The sequence below is a fragment of the Micrasema longulum genome, unplaced genomic scaffold (assembly GCF_059751315.1).
Source record: "Micrasema longulum isolate JH-2025_06_02 unplaced genomic scaffold, ASM5975131v1 h1tg000090l, whole genome shotgun sequence".
In the NCBI taxonomy this organism is placed as follows: domain Eukaryota; kingdom Metazoa; phylum Arthropoda; class Insecta; order Trichoptera; family Brachycentridae; genus Micrasema; species Micrasema longulum.
Window position 1 is genome coordinate 40,947 of NW_028277296.1, and position 20,060 is coordinate 61,006.

Consider the following 20,060-nt stretch of genomic DNA (forward strand, 5'->3'; position numbering starts at 1 on the left):
GAAATAGTTGAACATCCTCCATGGTCACCTGATCTAGCAGTCACTACCAGCTATTGCCAAAACTTGAGGTACATTTGCGCGGAAATAAATTTTTGGACGATATTGAGGTCATGTGCTGTGTAGATAGACACCCCTGTGGCAGGGGTCAGACAAATGTTTTACCATGAAGATATAGAAATGTTGGAGTATCACCGAAAGAAGTACATACAAGTCTGATGGAACTACATCAAAAAAAGAGGTAATGACACTTATTCTCATCCATTTTAAAATAGGTCACAGATGGAGCATACCAATCGACCCTCGTATTTCGCCTTGTTGACAATGCATATTGAGCATTCATTTTGTATTGACCTTAAAATATTTTAATAAAATAAATATAACAATAATTATTAGTACAGTATAAAAGAAAAAATAATCGCTAAAAGTTTCTTGTAAAAAAATACATTTTTGCCCTGTGGATGGAGCTTATCAAAATAAGACTGAATTTTTTTGTGGGTATTTCTGTGAGAAACATTTGTTAATTTTAGAAAAATAACAAAAATTTACATTGTCACGCAAACATGATTAATGCAGATGCCAGTTTTGGGAAATATTTCAATGCAGCTCATACTCAAAACTGAATTTTCTCACTTAACACTGCGTAAGAAATTTTTGTTCTTTTTACAGGATAAACAACTGCTTATTTTATCAATTTAAAGAAGACTTCAGTTTTTAATAGTACATTTAAAGTAGTCATGTAGTTGAGCTTTCAATCAAATAAGCAGTTTTTTCGTCATCCTGTAAACACAACAAAATGTGACAAAAATGCATTGAGCAATGTTGTTAGCTAAACAACGATGTTTCCGTTATTACAATTTAAATAACAAAAAAAAATAATGCCCAAAAGTTGAGTCCCAAACGACAGCGAAAATAATATTTATAATTAATAACTTAATTCTATGAATAAATACCATTATAAATACATCAAAAATATAATGCCTTTGCAACTTTACAGGGAGTTAACGCTTTTCAATTGATTCAAACTACACAATTTTTTTTCAATACTTTTCCTGATGTTTCATGAGTGATGGTAGAGGTAAATAATTCAATACCGGGTTGTGGTATCATGGCTATTGTCGCAGACTCACAGATCAGAGGTCCAGGGTTCCAACCCAACTCTACCATAACTCGATTGCCATTTTCTAGAACCGAGTTATTAACAGCTCATTGAAAATGGCCCATAAAATAATAAGAGGGCAAATATTTATTTAAAAAAACAATAACAAAAATATAACACCAATAAAATAGCAAAATAAAAAAATCGCAAGCATTTAATTTTTCTGAATCGACTAACATTATTTTACTTAAATATAAATTGTACAGGACTAATATCTTCTATCCCGCTCTCTTCTTCTTTGATCTTCGTATCGGTCAACTGGCGGCCTGTGATATCTCTCCCTTTCTCTCTCCCTGTGGCGCCTATCCTTTTCCTTCTCCCTAATTCTTTCTCTGCTCCGCGACCGTTCTCGTTTTCTTTCCTTGTCATCCCTTCGGTCTGGTCTTCTATCTCGCTGCTCTTTCTCTCTAGACCTAGAATTGAAAATGAAATGAGACATCCGTCAAATGGCAGAACAGAAATATAAAACTGTAAGTGGGCAATAGAGACAAAACAGCATTTTATTGTTTTGTTAGGGAAAACAACAGAAATTGTATAGGGCGTGACAATAAAAGGTGTATGATTTGTTTGTACAATAAAACTTAAATAATTTGGGTATCCAAAATACTTTTTGTTGGATTAAATTCTACTATAATTATGTATTTATTTATTCATATTTTACTCTGACAAACTATAAACAATAATAAAAATAATGTGACCTAACTAGGGTTACCTGTGCCGAGGACACTTGACAATATATATTTTTTAAATGTTTTTACATTTGAGAATAAACAAAGAAGACTAACTTAATAAACAGAGATAATTAACAAAATATTCGGACTGTTTTTAAAAACTAGGTATATATGCACTTCTATATTATTTATATTACAAAACGCACAGCAAAAATAACAAAAACCTAACATAAGCTATACACTTGTGGAGCAGTTGATTCAATATTGGTTTGGGCGAATGAGACAATTCATTTTACTTCTATCTAGCTCCACTATCCATTTTTTTATGGCCTTTTTAAATATTTTCTCATTACTAATTGTTTTAATAGATAGTGAAAGTAGGTTGTATATTTTAATTGAATAATACTTAAAATCTCTTTGTCCGAAAGTGGAATTAGTTTGTATTTGTTTAAATTGTCTTTGTGTTGAGGATCTAGCGATTATATTATTTGTATGTGATGTATATAACATAATACTTGCTAAATACCCCCATAAACTATTAGCACCATCATGCACCTCTATCATACAGAATGTGCATTTCAAGGATTAGTGCAAATTTCAATTTTTTCTTGATTTTTTTGCAAAATCAATCAAAATTTCGATACCAGCTCACGTTTACACTCATTTTAAAAAACACAATTGTTTATTGCTACACAAGAAAAAATGTCCCTAAACTGTTTGTACCGCTATAACGGTCGTACTGCAAATGACCGTTCCGCTGTTTGACCTTCTATTCACACTCAACGTTCTCCAGAAAACTTACACTATATGGTTTGTACAGCCAACGTTTTGATGGCGTCATCCGCCATTACATGACGGCACAGCTTTCTTAGGAAACCATCACTTAGGAATCAAAGCATTATAAAGAAAAGACAATCATCAAATGGGGTCTGTTTTCGATACAATCATGCCATTTAAACTTTTATTGGAAATACGAAGCGAATTAAAGAAATTCAAATCATAATTAGCGCATAATATGAAATTTCCTCAACATGGAGCAATGGAATGGCCTTCTCGAGAAAGTAATTAGGGTGAGCTTAGTTAATGAGTTCAAAAACCGCCTGGACACACATAAACTTACATTTTTTTCTTAATTTTAAAACACAGCGCATAAAATATACTTGCATTATGACTTAATAGCTGCTAGTGTATGAAATAATAATAATAATGAAACTGTAATTATTACTGACCTATGCCTTCTGTCTCTATCCTTTTCCCTCGTTCTGTTCAATTTATCTTCTGTCTTCGGTTTATGGTTTTCTTTCCTTTCAGGGATATCTTTCTCTTCGTCAGACTGTACGTCGTCAAAATCGTCGTCAAGCGCTGAAACTTTCTGATCAAGTTCATTATTTTCTTCCAAAATATGTCTCTTCTGAATCCTGGGCAAAATTATATCGCACAATCGTTCTTCTCTCAATAATTCGTCGATAAATTCGTCCATGTGAAGTAGTTCAAAGTGGGCATCGCGCTTTTGCCGGCGAAGTTTTCTGTTGTCATTATACAACGGTTCTAAATATTTGTAGCAATCCGTAGAACTGCCGGTTAACCGCATGTAGTAAGCGCCCAACGCACGGACGTACTTAAACTCTTCGTTTTTTATAAACTCCACGACGATTTCCTTCTCAGGTTGTATTTGCAACATTTTCAAAACAAGACACAAGAACGGCGTGGGATGTATATGCCCGCCGTGTACGCCTCCGACATAGCGTAATTCCATAGCCTTGTCCACTAAAAGTTCCGATGTTAGGGCGAAACATTGTTCCTTCCAATATTTACAGTCATATATACGCGATCTGATGATTTTTTCTATTAAATATTGAGGGTTAGTTCCGCGGACGGACTTCGCGTCCTTCACGGTCCGATTCGCCATCTTAACTTTTTTGACAGTTACAAACAATAGACAACAAGAAAAACTTAGGATTGCTAGCAAAAAAAAATATCCTAAGACAAATCACATATGAGTGGTACCTACGTACATTTGCTACTATTATTTTTTTTTCTACTAACTAATAAACGTGTCATACGATCCATTCATGCTTCATTTTTAAAACAACACCAGCCTAAGGTCAAATTTTTTTCTGCCGGAGAGGGCTGTTTCAAGTATCTTTTAATGCTTATATTCACAGGCCTAATCACCCCTGCTTTTGATTAACGTCACTTCTAAGAATTCTGCGTTCAAAGTAATAATCCCATATTTAAAAAAAAACAGGAGTTGAGGCATTGTAATTGCGAAACCTACTTACCTCGTATCTGAATGGAATACTTATTTACCTTTTTGAGCAGTATTAATTAAAATCATAAATAAAAACACACAGGTAAATGCATAATTTATTCAATAAAACTAAAAAACTACCTAAACAGTACAAACATGGCAATATTAATTTACTACAGATCTAATATAAGAATACTGAATTAATATCATTTTTACTTTACAAGCTACAACAATGTTAATCAAAACCAAAATTACAAGTTCAATGTTGCAGCTATTCGTTGTTTTATAAAGTGCAATATTTTGTAAGGACTTGGTTTTTTCTATGTGAAATTAATAACTCAGGGAAAATGTTTGCTAAAATATTCACAAAATGTAAAACAAAAACATTATTCGAATCCAATCCATTAAAAAGTAAACGGTTTGATACATATTTCATTGCTTTAATTTTTTTTTCAATATGTACATAGCATTGCATGCTGTAAAAATATGAAGTAATATTGTGTTTCATAAAAAAATAAACAGTCAGATCATTACAGTTCCGTTTAGGCATTAACTGTACTCAATAACAGATAAAACAAAATGTATGGTCGTCGGTTGAGATGATAGATCTGCAAGTGTTGCTATGACCGGCATTAAACGCATCAAAGACGTTGCTGGGGTCCATTGGTCAACGGCGAGGTATTAAGTAGGGCCGGTTAAAAGAGTCAAATCCTTAGAGCAAACTGAATAGATCGTAACACCAGGCACCCAGGCCTGCCTAATACCATTGCAGAGGGAACAGCTGAGGGCAGAAACGAAATAGATCACCCAAGAGACGCTTATAATGGATTAAGTGATCAGGATGCATACTGCAGCAGTTGCACGGATATGAAAAAATTGTCAAGAACGAGTTAAACCTGTTGCAGACCAATCCCCAGGATTGTGACCCAAGAGAAATACACAATAATAATGCGATAAAAAATTAGTCTTCTTCGTTTACGAATAATTCACATTAGTACATATTCAATTTGTAACTTTTTCTTTCACTAAAAATGAACACTGTAACAACATAAATAAGGTAATTAGATTATTTTACAAAATATATATTGTAATTTATTAATAACTACAAATCTTGGTACATATATAATTCATAAACAAACATCCTTGATTTTCAATAACCTTTTACATATTTATACAATGGCTAAAATATAGAGCATTGAGAACATTATTGAATTTAATAATCATCTATTAGCGTAGTGACTGGCGTCAACCTTGAGACAATGATTAAAACAAATCTAATTCATAGAATAAACACATAGAACAATGGATTCAGTAATTACTGTTTGAAAACCAATAAAATATTAATTTTAATCGGAATGTTTTAAGTACCTGTAGTTATTCGAAATAAAGTTAATTTGTTAGTTTAAATTTTACAACTAAATAGGTAAATTAAATAATGTATATATTAAAATGGTTTTTTGATCATTAAAAGCAAAAAATACTCCTCAAGAAATATTCACATACACCCATTCAAATCTTTGATAAACTAAGCTTATGTGTGTGTGACTTTAAAATAAAATATTCACCAACCGGCACTAACACATCAACTTAGGCTTATTAAACATTCAACACACTGTACAGTCCGTTCAAATCTTTAATAAACCAAAGCCTATGTTTGCGTGATGGAATATTTTCAGTCGTAACTTAAAATTCTGAGAAGTGGTATTTATGTCGTGGCCAAATAGTTCAATCAGGCACTCAACAGAGCGGCTAGGCTATTAATTAAATGCCGGCATTCTCCTGAATGTGTTGGCTGGTTGTAAGCTAGTCTTTTGGAAACAGCCGAACCAAAAACCGTCGGGTTAGGTTAGAATAAGTTTAATAATTATAAAAAAGTTCTTTTACTTAACCTGTTAAGTTAACTTAAAGATTTATTATTAAATTAAATTAAGGATAAAGAAAAGTAAAAAGAAATATTATTTTAAAAATCATTAAACTTAAATTAACCTATCATAAACCTAACCTAACTTTATATAAGAGGTTGAATTTAAAAATAAAACTTTTATTATTGCTGTATTAAAATTAAATAGGCTAAGAACGGCATAGTCATTCAGTTAAATGCTGGCGTTTAATGAACAGCCAGGCACTCAGTTCAGTGGCTGATTTAACTATTTGGTGGCGACATTTATAGCTCTATTTCCTTTTTACCATTAATATTATAATCAAAAATACAATGTAAAACAAACAAAATTAAGAGAGCATATTCAGAAAAGTTTACTGCATTGACAATTTTTTAAAATGGACGGAATAAAGTACGATTATTAAGTAATTTATTTACATTTGTTTAGTTTTGTCAAGACATTTACAGGATAAGAACAGTTATGCTCCGAAACCGGTCAGCATTTTCTTTTGATTAGTAACATAACAATGTTTTTAATATATCCAAATGTTGATAAGCAAATCAACAGAGACAGAGAACCCTTTTAAGGTCACTAAAATCAACAGATGGAAGAACTAAAGAAATGGATGTTCAAACATAGGCAGAATGTTACATAGTGTGCAGAGTAATCACCAAATCAACCCAATGACAGATCGTAAACCCTGTAAACTTCCTTGTAGACATCCATATTATTATTTTTTCAATTTCCTCATCACTGTTAAAAAATCGGTCAATGTAAAAATTAATAAATATTTTATTATATTTTTTTAAGTTTATTTTCACAACAGGCCAGAAACACCCACCCAGGTTTGGAAAAAAAACACTTTTTTTGTCCTCTCACCGGAAATCGAATCCGGAACCTTCGGCACATGAATTAAGTATCTTGGCCATTACACCACCGAGGCTGCCGCTTATTATGATAGGATGATTTGTAAGATCCTTAGGTAAGTGTACAGCTTGAATTTAAATTATACATCTCAAGTGTGCTTAAAGTTAATTTTTGTAAACCGATTTAAGTGGAAAATCACAAAGTAAGTTAAATAATTATTATATCCAGATAAATCTATTTCTAACTAATAAATATATAATTTACGCTATTATTTTGAACGTTTTGTAATTTACAGTTGAAAATTGTGCATGCTAGTCGAGTATTCTCCCCTCGCTGAGTGCTTGGACCTTCCAGTTCTGTTAGAAAATTGAGAATAGGTGTCGACATCCAGTGGGGACTGTAGGTTGAGATGCTGGGCAGACCCGGAGTGGGGATGCATCAGCAAGACAGGTTGTAGGGCCATGGACTTGCGGGAACCGGTGATGGAAACGGCGTCAGTCACGTACGCATTGTTGACTTCACCTAAAAGGTAAAGAATCTGTTACACTTTTGATAAAGATGGAAAAAGTATGACAGTCATTGGGATGGAATATCTTTCCTGCCATTCGCAAAAATTTTCATTAGTTAAAACTCAACCAATTTATAAAGAATTGCCCGTTGAAATTGGGAAGGCAGGGCATTGCAAAAAATTGCTTCAACATATTTATTAATAGAAAGTAATTTATTATTCATTAGCTTTCAGTTCAAACTATTATTGATCTTGTTTGGTAAATAATTTATTCTTGCATTACAAATGTCTGCCTTAATAGCCCGTCGCACTATGCTCATTGCGCTGCTCGTCACTATGCTCCTCGCGTTGCCGCCCTCTCGCCCGATGTTGCCCTGGGCAGAGGCCCACACACTGCTCTACTCGCGCAATTAATTGCGACACTCCGCAATTGTCTTTTTCTTTTGCTATACAATGGACGATGAAACTGTGGCAACGTGTGCGCTATGCATTTTTAGTATAGCTAACTATATCAATGTCATACAAAGAAATATAAATCATTCAAAAATGACGCGTGCATCTTGTGTGAGTGCTCGATGCGTACTGCGGCCGTGCGATTATGTGGACACCTCATATTGCCGGTCCTTTGACTCATGCTCAAAAAACCAACAAAATAGAGAGTGGTGAGCACGACGAGGAGCATGACGTGCAACATGACGAGTAATGTTGCCACACTACGTCTCTGCCTTCTCTCCTCGCTACTTCACATGCCACTCGTCGAGTGTGTGGCAGGCCCATAAAACAGGTTTTACCTAGTTAGGCAGACAGTATGTATTCCAGAGAAGTTTATTACATTAAAAAAATATCGTTATAATGCACAGTTCAGACGAAAACAGGACAATACTGTCTCATCCAGATTCGGACCAATTGTCCTAGTGCGAAGAAATATTTAGAGGACAAGACGATGGACCAAGACGTTGTTTTCGAGACAGAAGGGGCAGGCTATCTTCGCAGGATAATGGCTTACCCCCACCACCGCATGCATCGTCGTGTATGTATGTGTGTTTGAATACGATCAGAGCTGGGATAGGACAGTATTGTCCTCGTGTGAACTCAGCTTAAGAAATGTGTTGAAATATTTTTTTAATGTAGTAGAATGTAGACTTTTTTCTCGAATCAAATAGACATTGTTATTATTATCACTATTTGAAACAAGTAAACAAATTTTAATCAATGCAATATGGCCATTAAGAGGATGCATGGTCTGACTTTTCTTCCTACAAATATGTTCACATATTTTCTCCCTGGATTATGGCATAGACTGATGATTTTGTACACACCATATGTATTTACCCATAAAAGTGCCCAATTTTATCTTCCATCTTCGGACGTACACACTATAATTAAGTAGATCTACCTTTACCGCATAAAGTGTATTAACACAGCTCTTATGTTATATTTTGTATGTAAAAAGAAAAAAAGAATAAAATAATAATTATTTTAATAGGTTCATTATTTTCTCTAAAATATTAACTTAAATTTGTTTTCAGTGATAAATTGTAGACAGGCAAGTCTTACTAAACAGTTTTAATGACTTGTTTTTACAACTATTACACTTACAGACCTCATAAAAATAAGTTAAGCTTTTGATTTTTGTGAGAATTTATATCAACATATTGATCGCCAATAGGATTTTTGTAAAATGTCCAAAAAATATTTTTACGTTTTTAGGTTTTTAATTTAATATGAGATCGAAAAACAATTATTTAGTTTGTTTTGAGGTATTTTTGAGGAGATTTTTGAGGAGATGAGGGTGTCAGCCACCGGTGGCCGACACGGCCTAATTGGAATTCTCGGTGTCAGCCACCGGTGGCTGACACGGCGATCAACATGTTAAGCATGATTGCAGATTAGTAAATGACTACTCAAACTAACGAAAGTGTTAAATGTCCCAGTTTTAAATAGGTAATTTTAGTATGCATAAAAGAAATTGAGAATAATTTAAAAATACAATTTATTAAATTAGTGGTTTTATAAATTCACATAGTAACTGCCTCTATTGAGTCTCTTCCATTCCATAACTGCCTTTATAGGAGCATAAAAAAAACATTGTGTAATAATAATTAAGAGTAGAGTCATTATATTTGGCTAGTATTATTATTATTATTATTCGTTACAGCAGATGCGCCCATATCTGGTGTACTGCTTTTTGTCCAAGTTCTTCTACCTTAAAAAAAGCATCCAAACGGTTTTTGAACTGGTTGACCGAAATGGAATGGACAACTAGACTTGGCAATTTATTCCAGTCTGAAACTACCCTGCTGGGAAGGAAGTTGTTCTTGGGATTGAGGTGGAATTGGGGACAAGAGAGCTTCCAGTTATGACCCCGTAAATTTGTGTTGGGATTTAATTGATACATCTCATGCCCCTGCAGTCATAGTAATTGTTGAGTATCTTATAAGTTTCTATTACGTCCCCTCTCTTCCATCGTTCTTGAAATGGTGTAAGTCCTAGTGCTTTTAATCTACGTGTCAAACTTCCCAGGAATTGAACCCGGGACCGTCACGCAAGGTACGCGAAAAGTGAATGAACAACTCTTAAACATTTAGAAGCCAATATAACATTTACCGTTTCGGAAATAAAGCCCGGTTTGTTGGAAAAGGTGGCAAACTCTGACAGAATGCGCTACGCCACAAGAGAAGAAGAACATTAGTCAGATATCATTAAAAAAAAGAGTATTTTCATTCTTTCAAACACAATAAAAACCTCAGAGTAATAATACGCCACACGCTTGTAGAGTCGCCCATATTTATTTATGCTTTTACATTGTTTGTATTCTATTTTTTATACAGAATAATGTTCCCTCACTGGGGTGTCCCGTGCCCCGTGCCGAGGGAATTTTTTTACAAAATGTGAATCATCCCTCAATTAGTTATTTAACAAAGTTAACATAATAATAATAATGAAAATACGTAATTAATCTAATCAACCTAATTATCATTAACATAATAAACAATATAAACTAAAATAATCATAACAAACATAACCAATTTATACAGACCAATAGAACAAATTTCATAAACAGAACACACCTTTTACCTATTTGGCTTGATCCACTCATCGATCCGTGCGCAACCCACCTCCACTATCCATTTCTTAATAGCAATTTTATATTGAGAGTACTTACTTATTGTCCTTATGGATAATGGAAGTAGATCGTACACTTTGACCGAGTAGTAGGACAAACACCATTCTATTATTATCAATCACGAAGTTACCTAATGTTTTTTTTTTTTTTTTTTTTAAATTAAATACTATCATTCTTATGATTTATTAAATGTTTCATTTTGGGGGTAAATTTTTCTATAATTTCTTTTGTAAATAACTTAACTTACTGTAAATAAATATTAGAAAATGAGAACCAACTTGGAGTAGAGTGGGATTCGAACACACTTGGGGTAGTGGGATTCGAACCACGGACCTTTGATCCGTGAGCCCGAGACACTAGCCAAGGGACCACAACCCAATTTTAGTTTACAGCAATACAACGGGCCATAGGCACTCGGGTCAAAAATTGCAAGCACAAACCTAAACCATCCGTTAAACGTTATTTGTTAAACCAAACAAAAAATTTTAAACCCTATTGTTCTATGCAATAGAGTTAAAGGCATGTTTATAAGCGGGAGTGAATTATTACTCTGAGATAAAAACAAACTCATTTCAACAAATATTAAAAAAAAAAAACACCAGATAGTTGAGTTGGCTTAAAACAAGCGACCCATGGAGTTGAATTGAGTAAGACTTAATTGAAATTAATCATGTCACCAATTTTCAGAAAAAAATATTCATTATTTGTACAATTTATTCTTTCTAAAATTAAAAAAAAATACAAATTGTTTTGGCTTGGCTAAATAGTACCATCAGAAATAACTTTTAAAAATCTTTCTCTTATTGCATAATTATATTGTTCCTGAGATTACCTCATTCGTAATCAGCAATTAAACGGTAGATGGTCAAGTACTTTGTCAAGTAATTACACGCTCACTGAATTTAGTACAAAACGTCCAAACCGTGACCAATCCATCGTGCATTATTTGCTGCAACTTCATGATCTACTGATTTTACTCACACTTTATACGCATATTTTTTCAGAGCAGTGTAATGGACAGATGTTCTTGAAGATAACAATGTGATTTAGAAAGAAAAATCATTGCAAATACTCTAAGAATCTACTACTTTAAGTACTAACAATCCTCCGATTCACCGATGACATTTTCCTGTAAGCTAATACGGGGAAAGAAATAATATCAATCTTGACAAACCACAAAAACCAATGCAATAAAGTAGGACTGAAAATAAATATAAGTAATACAAAAGTCACATCAACAAGAAGTTCAATACAGCCCTTATATCTTTATAGATCAATGGTTAGAATATTGGCAAAGTCGAATCATTATTATTGTGGATAATTTATATAGCGCCATTTTTGTGGAATTCACCTCGGGGGCTCTGTACAATAAATATCCCAACACTTTTTTCAGCTACATAGTACATGAACGGTCGGGATTCTAGTTCCATGTTTTTAATTATAATTTAGTTTAATAATAGATTTTTGAGTCAAAAAATATAAACCTAAAACTCCACAAGCAAATTGCCCAGACATATGAATGGAGCATATTGATGTACGGTTGTGAGACATAGCGCCTTACCGAAAGAGATAAAAAAAGACTAGAGGCCTTTGAGATGTGGTGCTACAGAAAAATATTAGTAATTTCCTGGAGAGACTACATCACTAATGATGAGGTTCTCAGCAGAATCGAAGAAGGGAGGTAACTAATTAAAGCCATCTCAGAGAGGCGAGCCCAATGGATCGGCCAAATTATACGCTATGAGGGCCTCCTACATAACATAATAGAGGGAATGTCTGTGGGGACAAATTACAGAGGGCGTCCCTGACAGGAGTATTTGGAGCAAGTGTGCCAGGATTTGAACTACGCCTCATACGTCGAGCCGAATAGGGCTGCAGAGAATAGAAACCAATGGAGGACGAGGACAAGACGCAGGACTTTGCTGCAAACTAATCCCCAGGATTGAGACTGCGAAGAAGGAGCTAGATTACAGCGTGTTTTGCAGCTAAAGAGTGCATGAATGGTATGAAACTTTGCCCCCATTTTGTTTTTTTTTATTATTTTTAAAAATCGTCAAAATTAGAGCTGGATTAAAACACATTCTACACTAAACCCTATTTATGAATTTTAAGTTTGAATTAATTTGATAGTTTATGACATTTACTTGAACGAACGTCTTGCACCTACAAAGCGCATTGAAGAATGACTACTAGAAACTTAACAATGATTTAAATAAACAATATACATTGAGTAGAAAGTTAGTCAAGTGTTCATAATAAAAAATAAACAATAAACAACTAAATAAATAAAGCACTGTTTTTACATATTTTATTATTGTCAACAAGATGAAAGCGACTACCAATGTCCGAGAGGTCTGCCTGGTAACCAAAAACACGTTAGTCACAACTATTCGGTATGCACATGTGCACCAAGGGATGATGCCTTTTGTTCCATCGGCTTCGTGTCTATTTTGAGACGCAACTTGAGAGTAGAATCATACGTATATTAAGTTCACACAGTTAGACTAATAAGAGATAATTTGGAAGCTGAATTAGAAAGAAGAAGACTAGGGTGGGCCGCGTTTGGAGTATTAACTATTCTGAAATCTGCAAGCATCACAATACACCTGAAGAAAAAAGGTTACTAAAAGAATTTTTCACAAGCTTAAGGAGACGCAAAGAGCGATAGAAAGAAGTATGTTGAACATCTCCCTGAGGAATCGCACGACAAATCAGTAGATTAATACCAAAGTAATGGATATGGATAAAAGAATAGCAGAGCTAAAGTGGAATTGGGCGGGTCGTGTTTCTCAAATGTCGGATGGAAGATGGATGGAAAAAGTGATGAACTGGAGGCTAAACTGGCACAGTGCAAATAACACACGGCATAATAAAACAGAAAAAGTCATTGGGTATCTGAACGGCTGTGAAAATATAAGAAATTTAATCAGACCATGCTACTTTACAGTGTATACTTTTTGAAAGTCATATTTGCTCTACATCCATAGTCTTATTTACAAAAAAAAATAAAAGACTTATTAAAGAAATCAAATTCACCGGTCCGCAAAGCATTCATCCAATCATCAATTTCCTACCTCATTATAAACTCACATATCCAACGTATTTTTTATCCAATAGAATGCTTTGAAGGCTGCAATTATGTCTTTATATTAATCATTAATTTGATACAAAGGAAAGTGGTACCAAATCCATCGTAGTAATCTCACTTTTCTTTAGATTATCATGATTTACAAGATTTTAAAATAGTACTATCCATAGGCTTATCTTGCAAAATAATCATTGCAGTATTGTTGAAATGCAAATTGTAAACGAGCAAGAAATGTTCCCATGGATAGGCATTGTTTCATGCCGAATGCCTTTGAAACAATACAGAATAATATTATTTGTTAACAGAAAATCTGTTAGTTATTTTCAGATCGAAGCATTCTTATGCAACTGAAAGAATCTTGATTTTGTGCTGTTTTAAAACTGTCTCATGGGAGAAAATATGGCTGTGTATATCAGTAAATTAATGATTACGAATAATGTATATAGTTGAATGGTGGAACTTAACTAGATAAATAACTTATGTATAATATAAATTATTAAATAACTGGTGTATCTCCAATAATTTATCTTTAAATGTTGATAAATGTAAATTATTATCTTTATGTAGAAATAAATCTCCGATTTTATTTCTGTATTCAATAAACAACATTCAACTGGAAAGTCACAGAGATTCGAGATCTCGGTGTCATATTTGACGAAAAACTTGAATTCAAAAGCCACATTACTTCTAAAAGAATGAAAACTTTGGGTTGCATTCTTAGAACCTTAAAGGATTTTGAATCAGTTGAAATAATGAAACTTTTGTAAATATCCTTGGTTAGAAGCCAATTGGAGTACAAATCTACTTTATGGTTCCCTTTTTACGAAATTCACATAAATAATGTTGAAAGAATCGAATGAAAATGTTTAAGATTCATTAATTTCAAACTGCATATTCCTATAAAACAAATTATCTACATGTCTGTGTTAAATTGCAGGACAATAACTGATTTAATATTTTTATATGAAATCATTAATTCTAAATTCAATTAGAACACCTAGATTTAATAATAATATACCAACACGTAGAACTAGACAAAATAGTATATATTATTGTCACCCTTCTCACACCAACTATCTTTATCACTCACCTATACCGCGTATACACAGACTAGGAAATGAATGAACCTCTCATATTGACATTTTTAACTTGAGTCTCTGTGAATTCGAATCATCTCTTTATGAATATTTTATGATGTCCTACAGTAAAGATTAACGAATTATTTGCAAAAGCTACTTATGGCAATGATCCGATGTTAACTTATTTTCATAATATACTGACTTTTTTATATCTTTTGTATGCTGACATACATGACTTGTATATATATATTGTTATTTTTCTTTTTCTTTTTATACCCATGTTTTAATATTGTTTTTTTAATTTTTGTATATCTAACTAACTCATTATCCTGTCATATTTTATATTGTTGGTTAGACGGCCATCTGTGAAACTGGCGTCGCGGGTTCGATTCCCGCTAGTTGCAAGAAAAAAATCCAAGAAAGATTTTTTTCTCAATTGGTCTGGGTGTTGTGGTGTATTTTTCATTACCTCCTTCCATATCCCCTCTATCCCACCTGCTGACAAGCCTCAAAATAGAGGCTTAGCGGGTTATTCCTTAAAAAAAAAAAAAAAAATTAAAAAATTAAAATTTTAAAAAAAGGCACTTGTGCCGTATAATAAAAAAATAAATACAATATGCTCCTTGACAGTACAAATTTGCCTTGGTGCAAAATAACTAATATATCTCTTATTTCAGAATGAATTTGATGTAACCAATCACTGTCAGTCCATGCAAGTATTTGTACATTTTTTAGTAGTTTTGTGCCATTTTGAAGTAATTCATTTAAAAAACTATATTTCTTTTAAATTCAATATGCTCATTGAAATTAAAGGAAATAGTCTTTTTGCTACTGGGGTGCTATTCTGAACCACTCTCGTGGCACGAGAAAACAGTTTATCTCGTGTATTTTGTATGTAAACACACGAGATAATACGGCCACGAATGTGTTTGGAATACCAGCCCTGGTTATGTTGGTCAGCCCAAAAACAGTGATCAGTGACACTCAGGCTACCATGAATGCGTGAACTCTTAATTTTGTATTTTAATGATACTCTTGCCAACCACCTGAGCATTTGCATTTCTGCTGTGTCAAACTACCTGGAGTAGGAATTGTACATAGTCAAGCATTCAGAGCCATACATAATTGCCGGTCTAACAATAGTCTGGTATACCTTTCCTCATGGCTCCAAAGGTATTTTTGGGTCACAAAAGATCCCTGTTGCCGATCTGAATTCCATCCATCCCACACCTATTCCATGTTTACATCCACCGTCTTTGTGAATGAGAGCCCAGGGCCGCGATTATGATGGAAAGCTAAGGACGTCATACCTTCACCATGACGGTATAGTTGAAGATTAATTCTCCCGATCAATTACGAAGATACGTAGGAGGCGTACGTCACGGCACATATATCTAGGCACCAAAGTGACATAGCTTCATTATGACGCCATAGTTGAAGATAAATTCTCCCTAGCGATTACGAAGATACACTACCAACCCCCACCCCACCTTCAAATTTGATGTAAGTACATCGGTTTATACCGACAGGTCTAGTACACATCGATACGCATACGCATTAAATGTGTCAAAAAAGTTATTACACCAAGCAATTTTTCCATTAACTACGATTTATTTTAATTTCTTATGGTTTGAAGGTTGGCACTTTTCTTTCTTAAAAGCCTATTAAAAACATGAGAGAAAAATAAGTAAATTTTGAAGTCGAATTAAATTCCAAAATAATTGTCAGTTTTGAAATCGAACGCCTAGATGCACAGAGAATGTGTCTAGATTCTGGCCTATTAACATATAAGAGCATCTAGTAGTCAAAATGTTGCCACTATAAAAAATAAATTTAGCAATTATATATCGTATTTTCCATCTGTTTTACTATCTTCCTGAGAGAACGTATCGAGACGACGAAGAAGCTGGCTTTGTAATCGCTCGGTAGATAAATCAGACGATCGTTAAGCATAGCGTCTTGGTAACCGATTTGAAGTGGGCACTATTTTATCACAGAAGCCTATTTCAAATATAAATGAGAACTATTTTAATGAAGTAAGGAACGCAAACTAAATTTTCGGGGTAATTCATTGGTTGGATTCGATCATATGACGTCGAGATGACAAGTCGGTAGAACATACCGAGGTAGATAGAGATAGTACAGAAGTTAAGTGTACCGTCTCGATATGTACAGATGAAGATAGCGTTCATAATCGCGGCACAGATAATTAGAACCACAGTTAAGGCTGTAGTCTGGTAAAACGCACGCGAAATGAGGAAATCATACGATTTTGCCATTTTAAAACGAATGTTTTTTTTAAATCGCGCAATAATAAAAATATATAAAATAGATAAAAACAATCAATTTTAAAAAAATAAAAAATACCTGCCCTTACCGGTACCGTTAAGGACAGATATGAAGGTAATAAAAACGTAAATAAGATATCGTTGGGTATTGAATATTACAACCAGAATTATCTTCTTTTTTAAAAAAAAAGATAATGCAATTCTATAAAAAAAGATTTCAACTAAAATATTTCAATAAATATATTTTTTTTAATTATTACCGAAAGCATAATTTTACGTAGAAATAAAGGAAAATGTCACAAAAATGTATGTGATTTAAAATGCTTGTATGTCTTTTTAAAAACAAAAAAATAAGATTTTGCTGTGGTCACATTTATGTTCAATTTATTATATTACGACGAAATTTAGTTCAATACTTTATATGAGAACCCAGATACCTAAGTTAAGTCTAAATTTGAAATGGCGCAATCTGCCGGTCTAAAAGTAATTATATTTTAGTTACATAAAACTTTTAAGTATATTTTTTGACAGAAATACCTTTAAAAATTATTGTTTTTATCTTATTTATGTTTTTTTATTTCTTTATTATTGCGCAATTAAAAAAAAAACATTAGTTTTAAAATGGCAAAATCGTATGATTTCCTCATTTTGCGTGCGTTTTACCAGACTACAGCCTTAATAGTCGTGCCTAGTGAGGTGTTCATATAGAAGAATAAAATCATGTAAAAGTAAGATTGGCAAAAGCAAAATGATTTTAGTTATTTCCCTTAATATCTATGGCGTTGGGTTATTTTCGTTATGCATTTTTAGTTCCAGTTAAATTATTTCAAAACGTTGATTGAACTAAAATCATTTTAATGATGCTTGCAACTATATTTTAATCGAAATCTTCATGGCCCAAAATCGAGGGAATCGGTAATTTCCAATTCAAATTTAAACCATTTGAAATGCTTCCCATTTCCTATGTGTTTGCATTGGGTAATTATTCATTTATTTGATCTTAAAATAGTACAAACATTATGCATGCAAGTTCTTATATCTGTAGGTACCTAAAAATTAAAAGGCTGGAAGTCACATTTTTTGCAAAATTGAGTTATGAATGTCATTTTGTTCATATATTCTGATTCTATTAATGCTAAAAAAACATTGGAGTCCTCCGGTATACCACTACTGAAATAGCTTGTTCTTAAACACCAATAGTGCAGCAATAATACTCATATTTTCAACAAAATTCAACGGTTTGCTGGTATTAAAGCAGTGGATACCGAATGAATTCCACAAATTTTATAACAAACTACTTCTGACGCAGCGGGGGATTTTGCACAAGATTAAGTCTTATTGTCATAATCAACCATAGTTAACCATTATTACATTTCTTTTGCCGTTAATTTCATTATTTTACTTTGCTTTTTTTCACATAACGTTTACTTTCAATTACTGTTTTATTGCTATTTATATCATGTCATTAAATTTGTATTTACCTGTTATTTTCATAAATACTTAGTGATTTAATTAATGGCACGTAATTTAATGTTTTTTTAGCCCGCTTCTGATTTTGTTTTTTGTGAAATTTCGAGATCCCTACATTATGTTAGGCTGAGATTAACAGTTACTTATTGACAAAATCAAGAAAGGAGTTATGCGTTGGATTGGCCACGTAGGGCGATGGACAGCGAAAGAACGGCTAAAAGGATTCACGATGCGAACGTTAATGGATGCAGAAAATGAGGAAGACCGAGATAGACATGGCACGACCAAATCCAACAAATACTTGAAGATGGACATGTCAAGAGCCGGTATAATCGGCGAGCGCGCATGAGAAGATTAGGAATGTAGAGGAAGTGGGGTATGTATGTAAAGACATAGTTATATGGCGCTCTATCCTCTCTGACAACCTGTGTGTTTGTTTACATTGCATTTTATTGCCACATAAAAAAAAAAAAATTTAAAAAAATCATACAATAATGGTGTATGGTTATAAAGCACATCGAATTTTATTTGCAAAACAAGCGTTTTCTTTAAAATTATCCATTTATGATTACTGTGTGTGACTGAATCAAAATATTAAGAAGTACTTTTCACCAGTTTTAATATATTGAAAAAGAGTTTATAAATACACCGATCGAAAACATACTGACTCGAAATATTTTTAATAAATGTCCAAATTATCATTTTTTAGTCGGACTCGTGGTGTAGTGGTAAACGCGTTTGCCTACCATCCAAGAGATCTCTGGTTAGATTCCCGACATAGTTGACATGAAATATTTATTTAAAAATGCGTTTTTACACAAAGTATTTCATAGTTCCTGGACTGGCACAGGGTACGTATTCTGTTGGGAAGTTAAAATTAATCTTCAATTTTATCTACAAAGTTAAATTAAGTTTTCTGTATGAAAAATATAATATTTAAACATTTTTTTTAAACGTGTTCAATTACCTGTTGCCGACGAAGATACTTTGAATTTTAATACAAATATACACACCTTCGTACATAAATATGGATACTAGTTTATACTTACGGAGAAATGGAGTCAATGTTAAAAATCTCAAGTCTACAAAAACGCAGAAATAACATTGACTCCATATTTATGTTTAATTTACTGAACGGCTTAATTGATGTACCATCGTTACTGGAACAGGTGGCATTCAATGTTCCGATCCACCGGTTGCGAAATAATAATGTGCTGTTTCTCGATCAACACAGCACAAACTATGGCTTGCATGCACCAATGTCCCGATTGTGTCGTATTGTAAACTCGAGACAAGATCTGGACTTTTTGGGTGTGAGTCTTCATAGGTTTAAAAATCACCAAGATAGACCGGATCTTGTCTTGAGGTAGTAATTTTTATTTTTTTTGTCCTAGCTTTAATTTTATTTAGTTATATTTTATTTTATTAGTGCCTGTATTTATTATAAGAAATTGTATTACCATCGTTAGAATGGAATGCATAAGTCCGCCAAATAAATAAATAAATACCGTCTATATACCGATGAAGATAGCAGTTCATAATCGCGGCCCTGAAGCGTAAGGCTCTTCCCTCCATGTAACAAAAAATGATCAAGATACGCTACGATTTGTTTACCAATGCAGTGCCCTATGCACCATTACGTGCGGAAAGGGAATGATGATCATTATTGGCGATG

At 33.3% G+C, this 20,060-nt stretch overlaps 2 protein-coding genes across 3 annotated transcripts in view; both read right to left on the reverse strand.

The window, feature by feature from the left end:
* Window positions 1–1,292: 1,292 nt before the first annotated feature.
* Window positions 1,293–3,758, reverse strand: LOC148284774 (pre-mRNA-splicing factor 38-like). Its single transcript, XM_088234958.1, has 2 exons — window positions 3,057–3,758; window positions 1,293–1,569 (listed from the first exon to the last, which is right to left on the reverse strand). Exons 1-2 carry the CDS (start codon window positions 3,734–3,736, stop codon window positions 1,365–1,367), a joined length of 885 nt encoding a protein of 294 aa, XP_088091084.1. The 5' UTR covers window positions 3,737–3,758; the 3' UTR covers window positions 1,293–1,364.
* Window positions 3,759–4,182: 424 nt separating this feature from the next.
* The window catches only part of Tmhs (Tetraspan membrane protein in hair cell stereocilia), a 64,878-nt gene continuing 49,000 nt past the window's right edge, over window positions 4,183–20,060 (reverse strand). Inside the window, exon 4 of one of the 2 annotated variants that reach the window (XM_088234949.1) lies at window positions 4,183–7,341. In XM_088234949.1, coding sequence (XP_088091075.1) covers window positions 7,115–7,341 — 227 coding nt within the window. In that variant the 3' untranslated portion in view covers window positions 4,183–7,114. Of the gene's footprint in view, window positions 7,348–20,060 lie in introns of both variants that reach the window. The other variant, XM_088234940.1, reaches the window with a different exon arrangement.

Bases quoted from the DNA above. Each gene is read 5' to 3' on its own strand.
- LOC148284774 (XM_088234958.1), bottom strand. From the start codon at position 3,736: ATGGCGAATCGGACCGTGAAGGACGCGAAGTCCGTCCGCGGAACTAAC. The intron at 1,570-3,056 runs GTCAGTAATAAT...TTTCAATTCTAG, and splicing joins GATAGAGACAGAAGGCATAG to GTCTAGAGAGAAAGAGCAGC.